This window comes from Diadema setosum, chromosome 12, assembly GCF_964275005.1.
Source record: "Diadema setosum chromosome 12, eeDiaSeto1, whole genome shotgun sequence".
In the NCBI taxonomy this organism is placed as follows: domain Eukaryota; kingdom Metazoa; phylum Echinodermata; class Echinoidea; order Diadematoida; family Diadematidae; genus Diadema; species Diadema setosum.
Genome location: NC_092696.1, coordinates 32,042,810 through 32,068,023, shown reverse-complemented (window position 1 = coordinate 32,068,023; position 25,214 = coordinate 32,042,810). Strand labels below are relative to the sequence as shown.

The 25,214-nt window shown below is 38.5% G+C and overlaps 1 protein-coding gene across 1 annotated transcript in view; it reads left to right on the top strand.

Moving 5' to 3' along the window:
* The window catches only part of LOC140236031 (liprin-alpha-2-like), a 207,250-nt gene that overhangs the window by 75,522 nt on the left and 106,514 nt on the right, over positions 1–25,214 (top strand). The window contains exon 2 of the mRNA XM_072316006.1: positions 18,804–18,905. Within this exon, the coding sequence (XP_072172107.1) occupies positions 18,804–18,905 (102 nt within the window). The remainder of the gene's footprint in view (positions 1–18,803; positions 18,906–25,214) is intronic.

Genomic DNA, 25,214 nt, shown 5'->3' with positions numbered 1-25,214 from the left:
TAGAAAGAAAGAAGAAAGAGTAATATGCTTAGTTTGTAAAGGCATGGTTGGTCATTCGTGTCAACTGAGTACACTCCGCGGGATTTGCTCAGTTGAACTCCAGATGGGTTTCTGCTCAATTTGATGACACCCTGCGTGCTTAATGCATGTTAAACTCCCCAGTGGTCTCATATACCTCTCCACAGTAATTTGCCACTCTTAAAGAGTATCTGAGCACAATGTTGAATGTGTATTTGAACTTGGTAGAATATCATGGATGAGCGTTGATAATGTATCTAGGGTAAAAAGCAATTTATATTTGAGAGAGAATCACTTGTTTAGGAAAAGGAGAAAAAGAAGATTAAAGCATCCTGTGGTTTCTGTGGAGCTATTCTCATATTTGTGGTCACGGGAGTTTACGAAAACATCCCGTCATGTATAAATGCATTGTAGATTGCACATCGACGCACCAGGACAGTTTAAACAGTGGGCCACTGGACCGTTTCTAAAGAGAAATTGCCCTGCAGGGGTGTGTGACGGATACGTTGGAAAAAAAAAAGAAAGCCTGGCAACCTACTGTAACCATACCAATGGAGGCAAGAAAAAGATGAAACATGTGTTCATTTTTTTCTAAAGGCCATATTATGCTATCAAGAAATTAAGTCCTTTTTGAGGGTCGCTAGTCAAGTGCAACCATTTGTATACTTTGAGCATAATTCTCTTAATTATGCGCGGCATTTAATAACGACGCCACTGACTTTACTGGGCCCTGTTTTATGAAGAGTTAAAATTGATTATAAAGTTGATTTCAACTGTAAGTCTATGGCAGACTGTGTAGTAAGAAAATTTAAATCGATTTTATCTTTTGATAAAACAGGGCCCTGATGATGTTAAATATGATACCCAACACACACGGTACATACAGTACATTTAACATAACATGTCCCCGCTCTAACTCTATATGTGAAGGCAGATACTCTATAAGTCTGTGAACATGTAAAATTATCTAATGTTAATGTGTGTTAAAAAACCAACAACAGCTACTACAGTACCCCTCCCCCCTCTAGAAAAACAACCTGAATGTTATATTCTGAATATCTTAAACTTAAATATTTTACTGCCTGCCTGTACCAACTGCAAATCTTATGTATTCCACTAAACTTAAAGCCTATTTCATATTGATAATCTGAAGTAGTAGCTACTTTTAGTTTGCTTACCTGGGGTCTCTCGTAGCTTGTTATAGATAAGATGGAACAAAATTTATGTGGTTCTTTTTATGTGGAACTGCTAAACAGTGGAAGTAACTGTCCAGGAAATGTCTTTGTAATGTGATAAATTCATTCTAGCTGTATGCAGTGAGTCTGTGAGATATCATTTCCAAATAGAACAATGATATATTGTGTCCATTGTAGAAACTAAAAGGATTAGAACTGACTAAAAATGGGGTGAAGAGCAGCGCACAGTTAGAGGAAGGTTCAGATTATCAATAGTTGCTATTCATATTTAATGGAGAAAACTAAATTTGTGGCTGACCAGTACAAATCTAGTCCACCTATAGGAAACAAATAATTCAGTAGTTTGCAGGCTAGCTGCAGCAAAAAAAAAAAAAAAAAGGAAAGAAAAGAAAAAGAATAATTGCAAAATTTGACTTCTGCTCTACCAACATATATGTAAAGCAACAAAAAAAAAAGTTTTTTTTTTTCTCAATGAGGCCATTTGAAAGATATGTGTGGGATTCGCAGTGACCCATCTTTGACGCAAGTTACGTAGGAGCTCAGCCGGAAGAGTATACAAGATTCAGGGGGGAACGTCTAAAGTGCTCTCGCCTTGCTGGCCACTTCACTGCTGTTTACACAGGGTGGAAATTGATAGTTGGAGTGTTTCCTTGCGGTGCCGAGATAAAACAGGGCTCTTGCGGTCAGCGATATTGGTGGGGAACACACACGGCGGAGGGACAGTTAAAACGTACGTGGTGATGCGCAGAGTGGTGGGCATATGGATTGCAGTCCAAACTCTACTCTTCCGAAAGTGCGTTCAAACACAGCAAAGAGTAAAAAAAAAAAAGTCACTAAAAGTGAAGTAAGGAGCATGATCTGATTGTGGGCATGGCTTTTCGTAAGTTTGGGAGATCTAAAAAAAAAAAAAAAAAAAAAGGAGAGAAAGAGAAAACCCTCTTGTTCTTGAGAAGGGATAATTCTACATGTAATAGAAGTCTTTAAGGCCCAGTCATGCCTTCAACAATGATTAGTGTTTTGGTTGTGTGATAGTAAAAATCTGTTTTAGTTTTCTTCTCTTCATGCACTCACAATCCCTCACTCCCCACCCCCCCCCAAAAAAAAGAACAGAAAAGAAAGTTGATCATTCAGCTACGCAAAGCACATCAAGTTTTCATGCTTTGAATACCACACAGTGACTGGGGCATGACCTTTGCACCCATACCCTGGTCTTTAAAGATAGTGCAGCAACGTGAATCATTGAATCAAAAGGGAAAAATGAATATTTTTCTCCTACCCACACACATTATGAGTGGCAATTTATTTGGAATTTTTTCCCTCGAAAAAAAATCAAGATGAACAGATTAGTGCAAATTTTTGAATTTGTAAAAAAAAAAATTATGTCAATACACAAGAATGATCAGTTTTTCCATTGTATTCCAAAAGTTGATTTTATTCAAACCCATTATTTTCAGATATGTGTGAATGAGCCTTTTTTTTTTGTAGCATCAAGGCAACCTTCCCTCCACTTACAATCTTTTGCCATCAGGAGTACACGATATACCCTAAATTTGGCCAAATTCACATTCACATAATTATAAAGACCTCTGGCAAAAAGCTGTATTCATTCCCCCCCCCCCCCCAAAAAAAAAAAAAAAAAAAAAAACTACTTACATAAACTAAACAAAACTTGAACAATGATTTTTTTTTTTGAATACGTAGCTTCATATTTCTCTTTTTCAGACAGACATAACAGACATATTATATGCACACACACACACACACACACACACACACACTTGCAAAAGCAGGGAGAGGTTTTGGACCACAAGGTTGACATCGATAATGGGACTCTGAACCGAAACCTCACTTCTGGGCTCAGATTGTCTTGATTACCCCGAAAGGTTTCTTCAAGAGGACAATGAGTGCTGCTGGCTCTGAGATGCCAGTCATTATAGCTACCCACTAGTCATCAAGGATGCGGGTTAAAATGGTAGGAGGATGATGATGATGATGAAGAGGAGAATAATGAGGAGGAGGAGGGGGATGGAGGGGAGGGGGGAGAGGGAGAGGAGAGGGGTGCATAGGGGGAAGATGATACGGGAGGAGGAGACCGGATGGTGGAGGAGGAGGAGGAGAATGAATGCCAGAGATGTTGCCCATGTTTTTGTAGTGGTGGATTTCACCCAGATCGGTGGCTATCGGGAGTATTCGCTTCATCTATACCCGAGTATTCTCTTTCACCTCTAAACATTGTACAAGAACTTTAGACTCCGGCCACCAGTCTTATGATTGCATCTCAAGATTAACGGTACAGACCCAGAGTTATTGGCAATGCTGTAAGATATTTCAGTTTAATTATAAGAGTGCAGAAAAGTTAAGCATTTGTGCAGGTATCTTGTAGTTTCTTGCGAAGATTAGCTGAAATGTGTGGGAAGCTTTTGGCAAAATGTGATTGTGGTGGGAGATATTTTCTGATTTTTCCGATGATTTCCCCTAATCCCAGTAATAACCTTGAAGGCATGGGATTCTAAACTCGAGTATAAACAATGATAACAGCAGTAAGACAGAAACACACAAGTTGTGTGTGGTAAGAACTACCAACAAGATTATAATAGTGCATGTATATCGTTGATGGCCCAAATTTGTTAGGATTATGAAGAATCCCTCAGTAACAGACTATTCCCCCCTTTTAATAGGCTTGAAAGGTATTTAGTACAGGTACAATGGGCAAGCATGCAGTTGTCCATGTTCTCACACATTTATTTTTTCCAAGGAATGTTTCAGATGTGCTATTAAAGTGAAATCTTCCCAAGTGTAAATCGGCTTTTAAAGGTGGGTGCCATGCCGACACCTCTAGGGTATGAAAGGGAGCGGGTTGGATTTGTGTTTTCATTGGATTGGTTAACCGGGCCGTATGGGGGAGACATGCCTTTCACCCCTTGTGCTAGAGTACGGAGGTGGGTTACACCGCGTGCGAGGCACAGGTATTGAATGTCTGTGCGATTTGCCGCTCGCCTGACCATCGGGGCTATTGATGCGATCGCGGATAGTGATTGGTTCAGAGTTGAGATGGTGCACTGAGTGCACTTGAGAATGTTTTGAAGTTCTCAGAAAATTTACTGTGTTACCATATTTAAGTTGAATATTTGCCATTTATTTCAATTCTTTTGAAATAATGCAAGTCTTTTAGGGATACGTGGTGGTACAGATGAATTTATATCTCAATATGATGTTCATTGCCTTTTACTGCATTTATTATTTTTTTTTTTTTTTTTAGGTTCCATTTAAGTGGTTGCTTTTAGTGAAGACACTTGAAAAGATTGTCAAAATCATATTTTCTCATCTGATAGCAATTATGAACCTGCAGTCATATAATTGCATGCATTGCCTCACTGGTTTGTTGGACAGTGAACTTTTGTAGGAAAAAAAAAAAGAAGAATTTCTTTGCTGGGCGAGTGCAGAAAGTGATAGGGCGAGACATCAAAGCCATTACTATATTGATATATTAAGAAACATATTCTATCATGGCAGTGGTGGAACTGACAGTTTATTTGGAGAGAGTCCAATTTCATTTTGGGAGCTCTCTCTGTTAGCCTTATATACGTGGCTAATCAAGCCAAGAAATCCCCCCCACCCCTAATGGTCGATGTTGTGGAATCGCCAAAGCCAGTTGCTAATCCCATTGCCCAATATATGATGATGGATGCGGATTGCATTCATTTGAAAGCATTAAATTTTCATTCACCTTCATTATAGCCCAGTCAGGGGCTAGCCTCGGTGCAAGGCTGAATATGTTGTGCCTGTCATTAGGGAAGTTGGCAATTTGTTACATCCTGAAAGAGGAATGCTTATTGATGCACTAAGAAGGTCCTTCAATGAGTAAAATAAAATCTGTACACTATTTTGTGTATTTTACCATAAACTTTTATGCAGATTCGCGCTGCAATATTAGTATACACCATTAGACAGGGTTAGAAAGATTTAACGTCATAAATTGCAATGCTAAATCAGTTAAAGAACACAAGTCTGTGGATTAAAATATTTCATTTCTTGTTGGCATCAGCCAGATGCTGGATCCTTTAACAGGCCTCTCAGTTTGCAAGGCAACTGAAATATGAAGCGAATGGCACAGCGGAATGGTTAATATTAAAACATTGAAAATAATGTTCGTTAAAAACAGCATGTGGTTTCATTCTTCAGTGGCCATTTTAATCTAGTTCAACTGTAGATATGGATAGCAAGCATGAATACATTTTCAAAGATTTCTTTTTCCCATGGCACTTGTGACAGGATTTTTTTTTTTCCCGATTTCTTCATTACCTTCATCATTAATTCATAAGGATTGATCAGTGAGGCAAGCTACTCAGTTTCAAAGGAACATGGAGGGAGAAACATTGTGCCACACCCCATTCATTCCTCAAGCTGTAGGCAGGAAAAAAAAATCTTAAAGGCATAATTTACCATTTGCAGCTGAAACGAAAACCCAGCATTAGTGCTTAAAATAGTTCTTAAGTGTGAGTTAGGGATAGAAACAACCACTGTGAAGATTTGAATAAGTAAAATTGATTCTAAGTATTGTTAAATATACAAAATGTGAACAATAGTTATAATAGAAATGTTTCCAAACTAAACCGTATACCGTTACGGCTTATTAAGAAAAATGCTGACATCTCCTTATAACTTAGGCTTTATTGCAAAACTTTCACATGGAAGGGTGTTTTGTGGTACAACAAACCTACACATATGCATGAAAGGAGATCTCTTGAACATTTTGCGAATGACTGCTCCCAAAGGTAAACTGGACCTTTAAATGTGAACCACCCCCCCCCCCCTTTCCTCCCATTGCTTTAGCCAGACACGGCCTGGCTCATGACATTTCAAAGCTCGCAGCGTTTTAAAACATACCGCAGCATTTCAATCCTGGTCAACTACAACCCTCCCCACCACCATTCTCCCACTGACATTTTTAAAGCTAATTCAACCACAAATGTTGAGAAAACAAGCATGATGTAGAAAAACTAGTGGCATTACACACAACATTTGGGGGTTTTATTTTGAATGTATTGGAGAACATGGAGTGGATTTAAAGCATATAAGTGAAAATGAGAGAAATAATTTGATTTCTCTAAACCCTCCCCCTTCTCCCTGTCTCTGATTTCAAATTCATTCATAAAATGGCAGTATCTGTGATCAAGCCATTTATCACTAAAAGATGATTCATCAGGAAGAATCACTGTTAATTAACCCTTCTACTGTATATGGGGGTAATCCTCTACTGAGACTCATGCCATGCCGTGTTAGCCAACTTGTCCCCCCCCCCCCCCCCGAACATTAGGGCTGTTTTCCGAGTCCATCACACTCGTACCTCACCATGCAGTGCTCAACAGAACGGCAATGTTATTAACCCTTTAGTTCCTGATGGAAAGTTTTGCCAGGAAAAAATTTTCATGATATCATGAGATATGCACCTCTGACTTTTACTTCAAATCTTTTATCGGAAATATATTAAACAAATATATTAAATGAAATTGGTTTTGTTCATTATATATATAAAATATGCTCAGATTCAGAAAAAAACCCCAAAAACAGTTGCTACTTCAAAACAGTTCAGTATTAGCCTCAATCTTCAATCACATGCTGCCAGTTTTAAGGATCAGAGAAAAATGGTGATCACCGGCTTTTACTTATTCTGTAATTGAAGTGAATACTGGAGTAAGGACAAAGTGGGATTCAAATGAAAGAATGTTCCGTTGTCTGCTCTGTAGATTACTATAAAAGGGAAGATAAAAAGATACATTGGTGACCTGAAAAAATGTGGCTTTGGTAGTTTGATTAGTGAAAGACTTTATAGGCATCAATAACTAACTGAGGCTGCCTCTTTTGCAAATCACTGAAAATCTCTTGCAGTTACCCTTATATTCGTGTTTGTGTGTTAACTGTTTTTCGTGGGTATTAAAAAATGAATTTCTTTGTATCATTTACAATCATTCCAGTTTTATTCTGTCCTAGTCATTTCAACCTTGTAGATATATACTCATTTCATCAAACTCCAAACAAAGTTGAATGATTTCTATTTCTTTCTGTGGTTTAATATAAATGGACATTCCTAGATACCTCTAGACTCTGAAAGGAGTTTAAATATTTTCTGTGTTCAATGAAACTTTTTTTTTTTTTCATGGGAAATGCTCTAGTCACTTGGTTGTCATTTCCATTGTAGTTCTTATATTCCTATGAATTTTTAATTTCAGCTTTTTGCACTGTTCCCCCATCTTGAAATCAACTTTCCCCATTTATTTTGCCCATTAGTGCATGCTAACCTTGAGGGCAAGACATTCATACATGAATTAAACATGTAATGTAAGATAAAGCATGTCTATGCTCAGTTGTCCTCCCTAGCCTTGTAGCTTGCAAAACCTGTAACAGGACTGTGTATGCAGGATTTTCCTCCACTCAGGACCTGTATTAACCCCTACAAGACTGCCACTTTTAAAAGCCTGTGACATTATTGTCAAGCAGGAGGCTTTTGGCAATGACAGAGTTAAGTATCGTGACAGACGGTCAATAGAAGGGTCTACTGACCTAGACTAGACCCTCTGCCATCGGCCAAGTGATACTCTGAGGGGTCATGGTTAGCAACTTATTCAATATATATTTGGTTCTCCCAAATTACGCTCTCTGATCAAATCGCCAGACCCGAGCCAGCCCTGCCTTCATTAACTCCGGGCAATGAGTTTACCACAAATTATGGCGAGACCTTATGTAGGTTAAACTCCCGTTTGCCTTCGAGTGAAAAAGAAAGAAGAAGCAGCAACAACTCTCCCGCCTCCCTCCTTTCGTGTCTGCACCTCATTATCATTGTGGTTGCAAAATTTTCGAGGATTTCATGCCTGTTATCTACCAAGAGTGTCTCCAAATGCTCTGCTAATTTGCTGATCTCATAAGGCATGGTCACACCGGCAAAAGATCACCAGAATTTAAGATCGTGAAGTGTTTGCGAAGTTTGCTCGTCCGTCCACACTGGCAGCCAATCCTCTTGGTCTTTAAGTTCTTGAATTCCACACTGGCAGCCAAACTTCTTGATCTTTAAGTTCTTGAATTGGTCAGGGCAATGTTTGGTTTCTTTCAGATTTGAGAAGGTGGCTTTAGATACCACAGTGGGCAAAAACAGCAAAGTGTATCTCAATTTTTCTTTTACTAAAGGCATTTTGACTCATTTTTAAAACAACTTTGTTACTGTAGTTGACACATTGTGACTCATTTTTTAGACAATTTAAAACTGCCAATATGATATATGACTGTTTGATTTCACGTTCACTGTACATGGCTGGCTCCAACCTACTTACAATGTAGATAGAAAATTAGTTGCATGTATTTACAAAATCGTCACAACCAGAGAAGAAGCAGAGTAAAGACTATATACAACAAAATAATCTGCAAAATGAAGAGGAATTGGAAATTATCAAAGGGACTGTACAGTACTGGTTGAGGTGAGGATTCGGCTTGTAACGTTTTGCGAGATATTTACATTGTAGAAACCACTCTATGAAATGTTAACACGTTGAGGATGGGCTGATTTTGCTGCAACATGCATTTCCAATATACGTGTAGGCACTTGCCCGAGTATACTCAGGACTCGTCCTCAACGGGTTAAAGAGCATACAATTCTAAGGGGAATCAAAAAGTTTATGTGATGAAAATTGGTTTTGAAATGAATGAGATACCCCAAAACAAGGTAAAACAAAGAGATACAAAGCTGTACTAATAAAAGTCGTGGCCTGTCAATTTTATTAGGATCGCTTTTTTGGATATCTTGACCATTTTAAGACCAATTTTCATCAAATAAATGTTGAATCCTTGGAATCACATGCTCTTTCATATTTCAAGAGGTTTCTCATTATCTTACCAAACCCCAAAAATGTTATAAACGTGGCATTAGGTCTCGACGAAAACAAGTCAATCCCTTTAACGATTCATGATTTTCCTACAAAGATCCAGGGTCAAGTTTACAAGACCATGAAGACTGTGATGTCATCAAGAGAATCAGAATCTTCCTTTTTTGTTCAGATGAGCATATTTCCCCATCTCATCCATAGGAAATATTCAGCAATCTCATATTGCTTTATCTCTTCAGGGTAAACAGTCCTTAATGACGAAGGGCTTTACTGATTATCCCAGGCTCCTTTTGTTTTCGCTGCCGTGATTTTTCCCAATAACCTCCGTCGCTGCATAATTCAGGAGGTTGTGAACGGCACAGAGTCGATTATTTCGGCGGGGCGCGGTGAAACATTGATGAAGAAGAGATTGGGAGGGGACGACCGCAGAGAGTGTTAACAGTCCAGCCTGTAAAATATGCAGGACGTACTTGTATGGGAGGGGTACCTTAGGAAGGGGGGAATGAGATAGAAAGATATAGAGAAAGATGATGAGCGTGAGAGAGAAAGATAGGAGGGAGAGAGAGAGAGAGAGAGAATAAAAGGAAAGAGAAATACAGAAGAAGATGATGAAGCAGTGATAGAAATATACGAGTGAGAGAGGGATAGAGAGAGAGAGAGAGAGAAAGATGAAATATTTCAAGCATGAGAGAGAAATATAAGAAAGTTGGGCAGAGAAAAACACATAGAAAGCTAATGAACATACGAGAGAAAGATGAGAAAGAGAAAAAATGCAGAAAACAATGACAGTGATTAATACATCACTTTTAAAGAGTCTTTAAATCACAAAAATTCTGGTATGTTTTGTCCAGCCAAATAATTAATGCCTAGCTGGTTACATTTAATCTCAGTTTCAGATGTACTGCTGTCAAAATGCCATATTGTATATTTTGCAATTTTTGTTTTCATTTGGTTCAGGATATATTTTTAAACTATATCTCACAAAACAGGATATGAACAGGTGGTTTGTTATTTATTTTATAGACGGTCATAAACAAGCAATGACGTGATGTGCCCTGCCAGAAATGCACACATGGCGAGTATTTCAAGCATTCTTTGCGTAATTACGAGCTAATATCTCAGTTCATCTTAGCTACCCGTCGCCGCATTCACGGCTCATTTGTTGCAATATTGCGGGCTCGAATTTGTTACAACCCTCGTTTTCGGGAGAGGGCAATTAGCGAGTAATTGCCATGAAATCCAGCCGTAATGATGATAAAGTTTGATGTCTCACATCTGTAAATTGACACAAAAGGTCTATATGAACTCATTGCATCTTGTTTATATCTTGTTATCAAGCATATTGACTCTTTTTTCATTGGTTGCCCCTATGCCTCTATGATAGGTCTGTACTGCCTCTTTAATACGTCTGTACTCTATGTATTTACAATTATGCGCTTCTGTGCGAATTCAGAAGGTCACCTACCCCATGTGTGGTAATTTGCACAGGTCAGTAACAACCATTGTTAATACTGGAGCCTTACTGAAATAAGAGAACAGATTGTTTTGTGTTGATCCCTCCCAAATAAGTGGGGACCACTGTTCTTTACTATATTTATTTATTTATTTATTTATTTTTTTTTTGGGGGGGGGGGATGTGGGGGGTGTGGGGTTGGATGAGGGGATGGGTCTTAGGGAAGAATCCATGAATTGAGTACATCAAGTGTCTTGATAGCACAGTACGCTAGACAGTGTGAAACAAATTGAAGTAAGTTATGATCAAACAAACAAAGGTTTGTTGACACCCCTCAAGCCATGCATGTGATCATTAAAAAAAGTTGGTATCTCATTGGCTTGGAGACGTGGTGGCGACCCAATGACTTAAGTCTCACTGGTTGTGGTGATGTCTCCACAACGTCTCTGCCATGTCTCCTCAACGTTTCCTGGAGACTAGCTCAGATTCTCAGAAGTCGTGAGAAAATCAAACATATATTCACTTTATTGAGAGACTAGCAATACTTGGTTTGGTTGTTGCCGTAAAACAACATACGTTTTGATTTATGCAAATTATTCTTAGAAATACGGGGTCTAGTAAAATCAGTTTGCTTAGCTATATTGTTGATACTGTCGCTCCTTTTAGTGCAAGATATGAAGTATTAAACAAAAGCAGAAAAAGAGCTTTAACTTTGCAAAACTTTAAACTTGATTTACTGGAAAAGAGGTTGCATGTATACTGTTTTGCCATCTCACGGCCAATCTGGGGGAGGCCCAAGGCAACGTACTGGCGACAATGAGGAAATGTTGTGGAGATGTCTCCGCAATTGTGAAGTCATCTCCTAGATGTTTTGGCAACCTTGTGGCACTGTCCCCGCTACTCTCAAGTGAATAAGTTGTCATCTCATATGGAGACCCATTGGACGTCACCCGAGCAAAGCTTTCTTGGCGAGAGCGCAAGCTGTTTTTATTTTCCGTCTTTATAGACTTGCACGAATTGCGGCAACTGTGTTGACGTTTCCTCTAGTGACATAGACCCTTATTGAATGTGGAATCTCAAACTTTACATGTAAAGTGAGATGCACACTTCTTCTGTGCCACTTTAAGTACAGACCATATGTGAGGGGCATGTAATATCAATATTTGATATCCCATCACCAAAAGGTGATGGCATAATATTTCACCTGATGTCTTGATCAAATACAGTAAATGAAAGGTCCATTAGCGAAATGAATAATTCAAGCGGAAAGAGCGTTGCTAACAGTCTTCCAAACTATCTAAATTTTTGTTGTCGTCGTTATTTTCGTAAACTCGCCCGTAGTTGCGGGTGATGATTTCTCCTGTAAATCCATCTGTGAAATGACAACTCTCTTATCTTTGGCAGCTAGTCAAATTGCTGTTGTATGCGTAGAGAACTCAGGAAAAAAAAGCAGAAGGGGACTAAAGCCAGTCTTATTTTGTGCTCCAGATAGCTGATGATGTATGTGCTGATTTTACTGCTCCCAGTAAATGACATCCGTGCGTGCAGGGAATGATACGTTTGTTCCCCTCCATTATGAAAAGTATCCCTATTCCACGGACAGGAAGTCGTAAGAAGAATGCGTGTTATCAAAAACAGGAAAAGAAGAGAAGTTGTGATTGAGGGCTCTTTATGTGCACTTTGGGATTTTCTCTCTACACAGCATTAACTTGTATTCAAAGATATTATTTGCTATATAAAAAAAAGTTTGTGTGTTCCTTTTTTGTAGCCCAGAAATTTAGATTGCTTTCATAAGCTGGCACATTGTAGAGGTAAATAATTTAGACATTTCCTGACAATGATACAACTGGAAACTTCTCAATAATGCAGGGGAAATAATCTCTAGATTAAAAGAAAAAAAAAAAGAGTACCCTATTGTATTGCTTACAGAATTGCAGGTACAATGTAGATCCAAGAAAGAAGACAAGCTCCTTCGCTCTGTCCTCCCTTATATTTGAAGCTGTAGACTTTTAATATTGAAGCTAATTCATTAATACAATAAAAACTTTCCTTAAGACGTTCAATAGCCCTTTGCAATATTTGAGCATGTGGAGGATTTGTTTCAGCACCAAAGAAATACATGAGCGGGATGAATCAGCTTGTTCTGCCAGACAGTAGAGCAAGTCAGAAACTGCGAGTTGGAATATTTGGTCTGCCAATGTTATTCAAATTAAGAAAGCTAGGTAGTCAAGTGGATATGACACCTGTCTTGTAAAGAGGAGATTGTTGGTTCAAATCTAACCTGTGTATGTGATTATGCCCATGTTTTCTATAATGTCCTCTACTAAAATGCTGAATAATGAGGGCTCATTTACATCAATGAAGGACAATCTGTTAATCAGCATTCATGCTATTGTCATATTGAATTCATAAATGCCATCATCTGCTGATAAATTCATTACATCATACATAATATAGCTGTAGAGCTGCTAATGGAATACGAGTGATTGAATTGTGCCTATTATGTGAATCTTGCGTCACTCATGCACAATATTATGTATACACTTGTAGCAAAGTTAACCTGCTGTTTTTTTTGTTTTTTTTTTTCAAGTGAGATTGCACCTGCTGCTGCTAAACATCACTCATAGATTTCATGCAAATGTTCTCAGCTAAATATACCCTGTGGCATACAAGGACTAATGTTTTTTAATTCATTTCCTCAGTCTGGTTTTCTTTTTTTTTTTTTACCCTTTGAAGGCAAGTGCAAATAGGCTGATCCAACCATATCTTGTGCTGTGTTATAACACCTGGAAAGTGGCATTGTGTGGGATGGACATGGATAAACGATGCAAGGGCAAGGATGGCTGTATTCTCTGGAAGGAAGATGACAAATATAAGACTTTTATCTAAATCTGTTTTGCTGCAAAAACATATAAACACATGCCACTAAAGTATCCCTAGGGTGTGTATAATTCCAGCAAAGAGAATAACCAAGAAATAGTTAACAGTTAGTGAATTGATTAAGTACAGCTTTGCATATAAACTCTGTGTGACTTCAGTCCGTTTGTGTGTTTTAATGATACACATTCATTCAATATACTTATTGCCTCTAAATGAATGCATCCGCAGTATCAATAACATCTAATACAGCATCAGCTACACGTGTATGCAGCAGTAAAAAAAACATAGAAAGTATGATTATCTATCATGCACACACTCCCTTGGTACTTCGTGGTTTTAAAAAATGGGTGCATGCAGGTATCTGTGATATATATCAGCTGAATTTCAATGATTTCATCAATGAAATCATTACCAAGCACCAACCTGGTCAAAGATTGCACGAATGTTAATCATTCTTTTATAGAGTTGGCAATTGATACACTATCTTTCATGAAAATGGCTAATAAAAATAATTTGATATACAAACCTCTTCAATTTAGTATTTTGGCCAGGCTGTTATTCAGAGAGATGCAGTGCATATTAAAGCTCAGCTCTTCTTGCATATTTTTACTAATCAACATGTTGAAGAACTTGGTGATAATGCAGTGTGTGTTGTGACTGTTTGCTAGTCTATACATACACGGGCTCGGACCTTATAGTGCCTCACTATAAGTACAGAGCGGCAACTTCCGATTTATGTTTCATGGGGCCTTAGAGTATGGTTGGAGAACATAAAACACCTCAGGGAGGGTTTTTTTTTTTATCCCTCCTGAAACAGTAGTCTGTAGGAAAACACTTAGAATAAAAGCACATCATCAGTGATTTTTTTTTGGGAAAATGATAACAGATTATGAAGAAATTATGGCAGCCATTGAGCTATGCTGTATCACATCAGGTAACGAGGCATCTGTACAGAAATGAAAGACTCATATCTTGTAAATTGGATAGTCAGCGTTGGTATTTGTAAAATATTTTGGATAGTGATGGTGCAATGATGATTATGAAAATAATAATCATATTGATGGGAGGACACAACATCTTGATAGTGAGAACAACGATAATTGCCAGCGTATAATTGTTTTCATCTCTGCCATTGTAATTACGCATTTGCTCTTCCACCCGCTGCGATGTCGTACATGCGTAATGAGAGAAGAAAGTGATCATTTCGTCATCAGGATCCCGCGTACCACATCGCGAGCTCTCTGCCAATTATAGATGCTGTGAAGGAAGGAACGTGATAAAGGCATTATGTCGAGTAAGCTCGTGATTAGTCGTTGAGCAGTGCGGGCAATTCCGAGGGCCTTTTCCCCTGGTATGGGGCCAGTGGTTGCCGTGCCTCTTTTCTTTTCTTTTTTTTTTTGTTCCCTTTTCCCTCTCCTATGTGAATTCGAACTCTTCTGTATGTCATGGGAGGTGTGAAAGGAGCCTGGTTGGGGTAATGGGCTGTGAACATTGGCTTTTTCTTGATAATGTCCCAATTAGCTGTACAGCGAGCTCCCTGCTTGCTCGGTTTACGTCGTATGTCTTACCCCCTCACCCCCCCAACCCCCCCAAGCCCTTGGTAATTGTCGAACACTTGCCAGTCGATACAGGCCAATGTGCCAGGCCTGTTGGTCACATGACACGCTATCCCAGCATGCTCTCTATCCCAAAGATCAACAGACCCTCTAGCCCCTACTTCAAACCCTCTTGCCTACCTAGTAGTACCTGCCAACTTGCCCTCTTCACTGCTTGTCCACTTGCCCACCTGCCTTGGGCATTCAGCATTTTAAATGTCGCTCAATTCCTTGTCCTTGCAGCCTGCCCATATAATGCCAGTAATTTCTTTTGCCTTCTTCCCCTTTGAGATATAAAATTATCTTCATATTTTTAACCAATGATTCTAAGTATCGCTCCATACTACTGAGTGGATAGTTGTGAATCCATGAAGTTGGGATAATTTCTTTTTACAAGTTCAAAGATTCTTTGAAGAGTAACATGGCCAACAATCAAAGACTTTCTTTGCCCAGCGCTCCAACGAAGCTTTCATGATGCTTCACAAATCATACTCGGATGCACTCCCTGGTCAGTCGGGAGACAGTTACCGTGGCGACGGTGATGACAACATGGAGGAACCATCATTGCAAGCTGATGATAAATCTCTGATATTTCATCTCGGGGCATCTCGCTGATTAACGTAATTGCCCTGCTCTCAAGTATAAGAGGAAATGTGGTAGTAGTCACGCTTGGTGTGAACCTTTAAGCCCTTGCATGCCATTGGTACCTGTATGCACCTTCAAGATAACAGAGACGTTATAAGACTAGTGGTGGATCACAGGTCAGGGGGGTTAAACATTTTCCAGCAGCCATCCTTTTCTGACAAAAGGCATCCGGAAGGGTTCGATCGGAGAGGGTCGTTCATTTTTGACCCGCTTGTGATGAATCTTCTGGTAAACATGTCAAAAACTGAGTGAGTGATCACACCTTGGCAGCAACATTTCAAACTTGATTGATGTGGGCTGGTTTGATGGCAGGGTGCTGCCTCTAGCACTCGCAAAAAAAGAAAAAAAAATAAGTAAAACAAAAATCATAACAAAAAGGAGAGAAATGCCTTCATTTCAAATTACCAAAGGACCATGATCTTCAACAACTTAAAAGCCCCCTCCCCCAGAAATGACCCAGTTCTATGAATATGTATATTTTGTTACAGCATTATGTGCAATGTACATCCACATAATGATCCAGGGTTTTTATTTCTATTTTTTTTTTGGGGGGGGGGAGGGGGGAGAGGGGAGAATGTATCTTAAAGCAATGTGAATGAATTTAGACAAAGGAGTAGATGAAGATAATCAATTGGTTAACATGATTTTGATAAACTGTCTACCACCCCAAATGAGGAGGATGATTCAACTTGAATGATCTATTTAGAGTTTTCTGTTTTGTGATGCATGTCCAGTATACCGTAGTTGCTACCCGTATATCAAAACTTTTGCCCTTTTGTTTTCATACCGTAAGTGTGGAATTTTGCCCAACACTTGCAGCAGTTTAGACTGCAGAAATAAACAAGTTTCGAAATACAGACAGCAGAAGGCAGCTTTAACGAGTATTAAGAGAGGAAGTGAAGAAGAGAGATAGATTGACAGAAGGAATGAGAAAGTAAAAGGGAGAGAGATTGACAGAAGAAGTGAAGAGAGGATGAGACTTGGAGAGATTGTATTACCATTATTGTTACTCCAGTTAGCAACATGTTCGCCTGCTAATATAATGTAGGATCCACTAGTCTTGAAATTCAGACACTTTTCGTCAGTTGATCTATCCTTTCTACTGCACACCTTTGTCATTGTTCCTGTATGAATACCAGAAATATTTCCTTTGAGTTTGCTTCAGTTAATTAGCATGATTTCAATTTTGTTCTTTAAAGGGGAAGTGTGGATTTTGAAAAATTTTTCTAGCAATTAGAAATCAAAAGGAAACAAATGTCTACATACAAGTGTATCTTCTCCAATTTCTATTGATTGATTGATTTTTCTTTTTTCATTTGGACTGTGGCTGTAATAGAAGATGTAAAGACAGATTTGTTGTTGTTTTTGTTTTTGTTGCTGTTCTGTATTTCTCTCAAAGTGGAATGATAGCATTACATTGTAGTAGAATGCTGGATATATTTAGTATCTGATCAGGACAATTCAACCCAGAGGGTTTTGATTGCGACTCTCTCGTGTGACAGTGAAAACAGAGTTTAGAATGTGCAGCCTATGTCACGTCTGTCTGCTGTTGAGAAAGCATGAAATTCACATCACCGTGTAAATTTTTTGCCCCCGAAGGTATGCATTGTGGGCTGCCAATGTCACATTCCCCTCGACGTGTATGTTGCGGCATTATTGTAATGAGCTCTGATACAAAAATTAGCGCTGGCTCATGTGACAGTGAAGCACACCGTCGTCTAAACTGAGGGATTTGTGCGGAAGAATGGAAATTTGGAAAGTGGATAAAGAGAACATCATACAAATGACCCTCAATAGCTGTACAGGTGCATGCTCTATTGAAATAAGGCTTTTCAATTTTCCACCATGATTAGCCTGTAGACAATTGTATGAGTCAGAAAGGAGAATGAACATAAATCACCGAGCATGTACAGGCTCAGGAAAAAAAAAAAGAAAAAAAAAAGAAGAAAAAAAAAAACATCAGTGAGCTCTGCAAATGGACATGTTCTTCTTTTCTGCACGTAATCATCGAAGGTTCTTACTTTTTCCCAGAGAATAGTTTAGAATCAGGCAATTTGGATTCATTTCTTACTATCATATAGAAGTGTTATTGAAAATTTGTATGCAAATTTGTGTAGTCAGGTGAAAAGTGAGTGTGTGTTGTGTGTTTCTTTTTGTGTGTGCCAGGATGTTATAGAGATATGGAAAGAGGGTTGTTGTTCTTGATCCTTGGCATTTTTTTCTTTAATCCTGTATGGAATGAAGGAGCCATTTAATTAGCAGGGGGTGGGAGTATCAGTCTACCTTTTATTCATGGACTCCTCAAGAGACATATGTGGCCCTTTTTTTTCATAATTCTTTTATCAAGGATTAGATTGTGAAGCCAACAATAATTGAGCTAGACGTTTATGAATGTTTTGTGTGCCCTTTGCGTGACATTTGTCGAAGGGAAGTTGGACAACTTGGAGTGAAAACGTGCGTGCATATCATTATAGTCCTTCCACAGTCTTGTTTTTCCTTTCCTTTTCTTTTTGTTGTTATACTGTGTGTGCATATCCGTGTATGCCTAACTGTGTGTACCTACAACTTTGTATGTCTTCCCACCTTATTGTTGAAAATAATTAAAGTCACTCGAATAAAAGCAGGATGTTCTGACTGGATCAACCTGAGTCTAACAGAGTGCTGGATATTTGATGTTAATCTTACTATAGCGTCCTCTGGCGTGTTTGTTGCACTTAACATCACATTACATTGAAGTCATTACTATGGTAACATTTGATGAATGGTAACATTTGATGAATGTTCCAGCCATTAGCTATCAGGAATCCTTGTTATTCCTCAAAACTTGCTGACTCCACAGAATCAATTTGGTGAAGAATCATGGATTTGCGGCGCTTCGCCAACCTTACCCATCCTTGTTTTAAAATTGCTATTCAGTACCCTTAACGTGAATACAAAAGAGGATGGGTAAGTATGGCTTTGCTAGTAAAGTGAGATGCCTCTTACTGAGGATTCTGTTCATTCACAAAGATGAATGACAATTCTCCACTTTCATGATGCACTGTTGGTGGGATATAGGTGTTACTCCTTTGATTCGCAAATTGGCAACATGTTTACTTGACTCATGATTGATATTTCTTGTGTCTTTCTTCATCCCCTGCAGGAATTTGCAACATTAACGAAGGAGCTGAACCAGGCGAGAGAACAGCTCTTGGAGCGAGAGGAGGAGATCTGCGAACTGAAGGCAGAGAGGAACAATACGAGGGTGAGCCTGTTATGTAACACCTTCCCCCTTCCCCTCCTTCTCACTCCTTGCTCCATTCTGCATCATATCACTTCATGTCTGTCTTCTAATTGATAATTTCCATCGACATAGAGCCATTTGTCAATTAGTTGCAAGAAAAAAAAATGTCTTTTCAATATTGACGTTTACAACATTATTTAATCTGTAAAATTTGACAGATTGATGCAAATGAAGAGAAAATTAAGTAACAGGAAATGAGAATCTGTATCATGGTTTCCATCAAAAGCATCAGAAAGTACTGGAAACACAGATGTTGTATATTAAGGATTTGGTACCCTATTCAGGTATTCTAGAATACCAGTGTACCTTCAGTACAAGTAATTTACCTATGCACATTATATTTTTATTCTTATTTTGATAGAAATTTGGCTGTCATTTTAGAATATTGTACTGACCGTGATGTTTCAATTTGAGTGCATTTCTTTTAATAGATTGAATGATAATATTTTGTAACCAAAGATCAGTGAATACATACGAAAGAGAAAGTCTTGAGAAGCAATTATATGGCCTGTATGATAGATTTTAGTACTCCATGTCGTGAGATAAATGCTAAACCCTGTTTCATAAAGAGCTAGTATTGCTCTTGATTGATGGATATCTGGCAGGCTTCATGATCACTGACCAAACAGACAGCAAAATTGCATCTTATTGAAATGGAACCATGGGGTATAAGGAATAGACAAGCAGAAGCCTAGATTATTTGTTTGGGACATGAAAAATTCCAGCCAAGCATCAGATTCGGGCAGGGAAAAGTGGGTCAAACCCAGGTCCGTCAGAGGGTACTCGCAAAAGCGGGCTGGCGGAGATGGGGAACGCCAGCGATGGTGCTGGCAGTCAGCGCCCCCGCAGTGCTCCACTGACGATATCCTGGGGGGTTGGCTGCGGACGAACTTTTGCTGGAGTGTGATCCGGAATATTTCACCCTTTTTGCAGCCTTTTCCCACTATTATTGTCTCCCCCCTCCTCCCTTTTGGGGTTTTGAAGTGCAGCCATGACGGTTTCGTGATTTGAGGAAATATTTCCAATGTATATGTTTGCTGAGGATACAGAGCTGCCAAGTCTCCCTGATTCTGCAGGAGTCTCCCTGAAAATGTCAAAATCTCTTCATGTCTGAGAAAAAGAATTTTAAAATCTCCCTGATTAGGGAATTATTTTTGCCCATTGAAGTTCATATAATACACAGATTTCTCCTTGATTGCTGTGTGGACTCTCTTTCCCTGATTTGGGTGTGGGAATGTTGGCAGAGCTGCAAAATATTGCATAAAAATGATTACACTTTGAAAAAATAGGAACAGCAACAACAGCAACTGTGGTGTAGAATACAAAGCAAAAAAAAAAAAAAAACAAAAACAAACACAACAACAACAAAAAACCCCTAGCAACATTCCCTGCATTCTAAGAACCATCTTGCATGTTGAAATTCCTTCCTTGTTACGTTTAATCTGATTGTTTTGAGAGAGATGTGGAAACACTGTAAAACATGGCAATATTGGATTGAATGAGGTCAGCAAAAGTGTTGCATGTACCAATAACTGAGAAGCTTCCAAAATTGAGGAAAAGCCTTTCTGGACGTAGTCCATCAATGTCATTCCCAATTTAATCTTCAGCTTTCTATGAGCAGAGCGCAGGAATGATGTGAATTCATGGCAAGGAGGAAAAAGGAAAAGAAGAAGAAAAAGCAAGAAAGTACATTTCTTCAGGCCTACCTAAAATATGTTTGTATTTCATGCCATGAAATTGGGCTTAATGTGTTTTTTTTTCTTTCTTTCTTGTTCCTTGACTTCTTTGGCAATTTTTAAAGTTTGATATACTGTTTCACACGTGAGGGCACTTTGATATTTTCTCCTCTATTTTCTGTTTTTTTTTTTTTTTTTGTCGTAAGAAAATTGATATCGCTTTAATAATTACACACAGTTGATCAATGCAGTGATCAGTTCATATCAGATCAGAAAAAGCAAAGTTGGATTTGACCCCTTCCAACCAGGACCTGCAAAATGCTGATAATGGACTGGTCATGTTTGTAGTAGACACCATCACTGTGAGATTGTCATGGCCTTCTACCATAATGCAGTAATAGTTTCAGTCCTACATTCTGGTCAGAAATTTGAAAACAAAACAAAACAAAACAAAAATCTGATGAAGGTGAAGTTGATTTTTCCATCAAAATGTTGCTATCTTGGTCTTGAAGTAACATTGATGATGAAAAGGTCAAAATTCTGATAGTCTTATCTAGAGAAGATGTGAAGTTCTAGGACTTAAAAAAAAAGGAGTACTTAGTATAATCCAGTGCTTTGCATGCATGGCTTGTGGTAATCGAAAGGTCTCTAGCCTGCCAAATGATTTAAAAGGAAGAACTTTATAAATTGAGTTTGATCTCAAACTATTAAAGTTAACTTCATTCTTGTCATTTTGAGATATTTGCCATTATACCTGCCAAATAGATGACGAGAAATGATGAGAAAATATGGAGTATTTTTGTAAATCATAACTTCAAGAATAATCCTTGTTATGCAACAAGTGAGGTATTTTTGGAAAGGTTTTATGTTGCTCTTTCTGATGATGGGATCTATTTTAAACTGTCTAAAAATGGTACTTAACCCATTTTACAAACAATCTCTTTAAATGTATTTTTAAAGGTTTGCAAACATACCGATCTTCACTTAGCTTAACACGTTGAGGACAAGTCCCGAGCATATTTTGGCAAGGGTCTAGGGAAAATGCATGTTGTACCCAAATCAGCCCATCCTCAATGGGTTAATGAGTAGGAGGAGGATTGCTCCCAAGGGAGAGGAGATGGTACACATTGCTGCTACTCAGGCTTAGAATGTATCTCGGCAACCAGAGGCTTAAAGGACAAGTTCACCTTCATAGACATGTGGGTTGAGTGAATGCAGCAATATTAGTAGATCACATCAGTGAGAGTTTGAGGAAAATCTGACAATCTGTTCAGAAGTTATAAATTTTTGAAGTTTCTGCTCACTCAAGGCTGGATGAGAAGAGTATTATAGCTTGTGATGTCACATGTGTACAAAGATGTAAAGAAAGAATAAAGAAAATTCAACATATTTTTACTTTTCTCGCATAACAAAAGAACGCTTGACTTCTCTTTCAGAAGACAGGGGGAAAAATATTACCCTTGACATATGTTAGTAAGAAGTCGAAGAAATGTGTACTTCGTTCAAAAAGTGAAGTTTTGTGAAATTCTCTTTTTATTTTCTTCATATCGTTGTTCGCATGTGACATCATATACTGTAGGAGTCTTCTCATCCAGCAGTAACTGCACTTATACTAAAAAAATTCATAACTTTTGAACTAATTGTCCGACTTTCCCCAAACTTTCACTGATGTGCTCTACTAATATTGTTGCATTTACTCGATCCACATATATGAAGGTGGACTTGTCCTTTAAAGTTTAGTTTCATGAGAGGCATCCTTGTGATGTGTTCGTGACTGGCAGGTTCCCCCGTGGGTTTACCTTTCTAATGCCAAGGAGAACCATTAAGGTTGTGTTATTGCAACCCACAGATTTCACATGCCTGCTGATACCTCATGAACGCGAAGAGTCTGAAAGCTAAACAGGGTCAACCCTAAGTGGGCGGCTGTTGACATGGCGACGCTGGAAAACATACCAAATGGTTTGCCCATTGACAGATGAAGAAAAGTCACAGCAGTGCCATGTTGTTTGGCTGCCAACTGGGGCAGCTTTATCTGGTCGATCCATAAAAAGGGAAACCAAGCAAAATAGTGAAAGAAAATAAAACAAAACCTCTTTTCAGACCAAGACGTACTTACTTACAGAAGGACATATACAGACATAAAGATGCGCTTAACCCATCTTGACATATAGCTGTGTATAGAGAGAGATTTGTAAGTAGATATTGAGATAGATGGATGAACTTAATATATCACGCATATAGACCAAGATTAACTTGTAAAGAAGGCCATAGGAGGAAAAAAAAAAGAAAAGAAAGGATAAGCCAATGAGCAAGCACTGGACAGTTACCCAAGTACAAAGTACTGAGTAGATGGATTGACTGATTTATATGAAATATGGGCAGATGGCTTAAGAGATAGATTTTCTGGTGTGCAGACAAACAGGGTGAGGGGGGGGGGGGGGCGAAGAGAGAGAAGAGAAATATAAAAAGAGAAAGGAGAGAAATATAGAAAGAGAAGAGAGAGAGGTATATTGATCAGGAGAAACAAACAAAACACTGATTTGAAATACATGTATGTGATGTTCATCCTACAGCATTAATGGATAAATAAGAGAGAGAGAGAGAGAGAGAACGACAGAGATAGATAGGTATATATATATATATATATTATATATATATATATATATATATATATATATATATATATATATATATAGATAGATGGGAGGACGGAGAATTATATCAATCAAAAGAAAAGAGGATAGGGCAGAATCTCACAGACATAAAGTGAAATGTTTTCAGTTTATCGTTGATAGACTAGATGACCGAGAAATGTAAGAGAAATATATTGATCAATGTGCTGCAAAAACAATGAAACAGTATCTCCCAGACCCATGGAAAGCATTTTCTGTTCAGCGTCAATATACGAGAGAGAAAAAGGGAATATGAGAGATAGAGGGGGAGCATGAGAGAGAAGGCAAGAGCTCTCAAGACGGTGTGAAGTCAAACGACAAAAAATATATAGGACGATGAAGATAGATAACAATATCTCCAAGACTTGCATGAAATGATCTCGGTTTGGCAATTATAAACTAGATGTGAAGAGAGAAAGATAGAGAGAGAGAGAGATGGAGAGAGAGAGAATGGAATAGTAAAAGATGTCAAAGACAGTACGAAGTCACAAGACGAAAATAGATAGGGCGACAAAGATAGAGACCGAACAAATCAAGTTACACGAGTCTCGTGCTATGGAACAGCATTGCGTCCGTCCGATAGGTTCCCCCCGTATCATATTACAATATACCTGCCGCTAAAAATTGTCATCATTTCATCCCGCCCTCCCTTCCCCCGGAGTAGAGAGAGGCGCAGAGCGGAGCGCAAGGCCGACCCAAATGAGCCTTCCTTCTACTCTACTTCCTCGGCACCCACATTCAATATCGTCGGCACCGTGTGGCGTTTCGCCACTTTTCTTCCTTGCCCCATCTACCCCCCCCCTTTCCATCATAACCAGCTTCATCTCTGGACACCAGAGTACGGAAGAACAACCTTGGGTACCCATCAAAGATTCTAGTAACAGAATTAGAGCAAGACATAAGATGAACATCCCCCCTCAGAAAAAAAAAGAAAAAGAACAAAAAACATACTCCAAAAATAGCGAAATTTGATATTTGAACATGGCAAAAATAGCGAAATTTGATATTTGAACATGGCGTAACCATTGTGGGGGAGTCTTAACACCGATGTAAAAAGTATTGTATTCAACTCAGAGCAGGAAGTAGAGAGAAGTCGTGGGAGTCTCTGAAAAAAAAAGAAGGATGTGTTGAGAAAAAGGTGTACTTTTCAAGTATTTCTGCAAAGATATGCCATAGTTTGAAAAAGAAGTCAGAATTCAGGTTTTAAATCAGTGCCTTGTTGTCATACAGACTCGGCTCCGGACCACTTCCATCTTTTTTATCATTTATTTTTAGTTTATTGAGTGGAAGGTACTGTACTACTCCAGATTCAGAGCAAGCTGGAGGGAGGGTGTTAACTGTGAGATTATCTCAGTTCTTCACGAGTTTTCAGTGAAATTAAAGAAGTCTCCTTGATCATCAGGTAACACTTCATTCACTCATCTCATGAATTTGCATGCTGTTTGCAAATTATCTTCAAGACCTAGTAAGCTTTCTCTTTTTGCCTCCTTTGTTTTTTTTTTTTTTTTGCTATTTAATATGAGTGTTTAATTAGGTAAGAATTTGTATTTTTCATTCAAGTGTTTTCTTCTGATTTTTTTTTTCTTTCAGTGCAAAATCTCTTCCTCTCAACAGTTTCTTTCAATAATAAATCATTTTCAGATTTCCATCTCATTTTAAAAAATTACGGTGTACAGTTTGTGATTCTCTCCAAAATTGGCAAATTTTGAATCTGTTTTTATGCCTCCGCCACGAAGTGGTGCCGGAGGCATTATGTTTTCGGGTTGTCCGTCCGTCCGTACGTCCGTACGTCCGTCCGTCCGCTTTCGTTTACGCGATAACTTGAGTAATATTTACTGGAATTTTACCAAACTTGGTCCAAGTATGAAGTATGATGGGGCAATTATTTGATTAGATTTTGGGTGAAATCAGCCAAAGGTCAA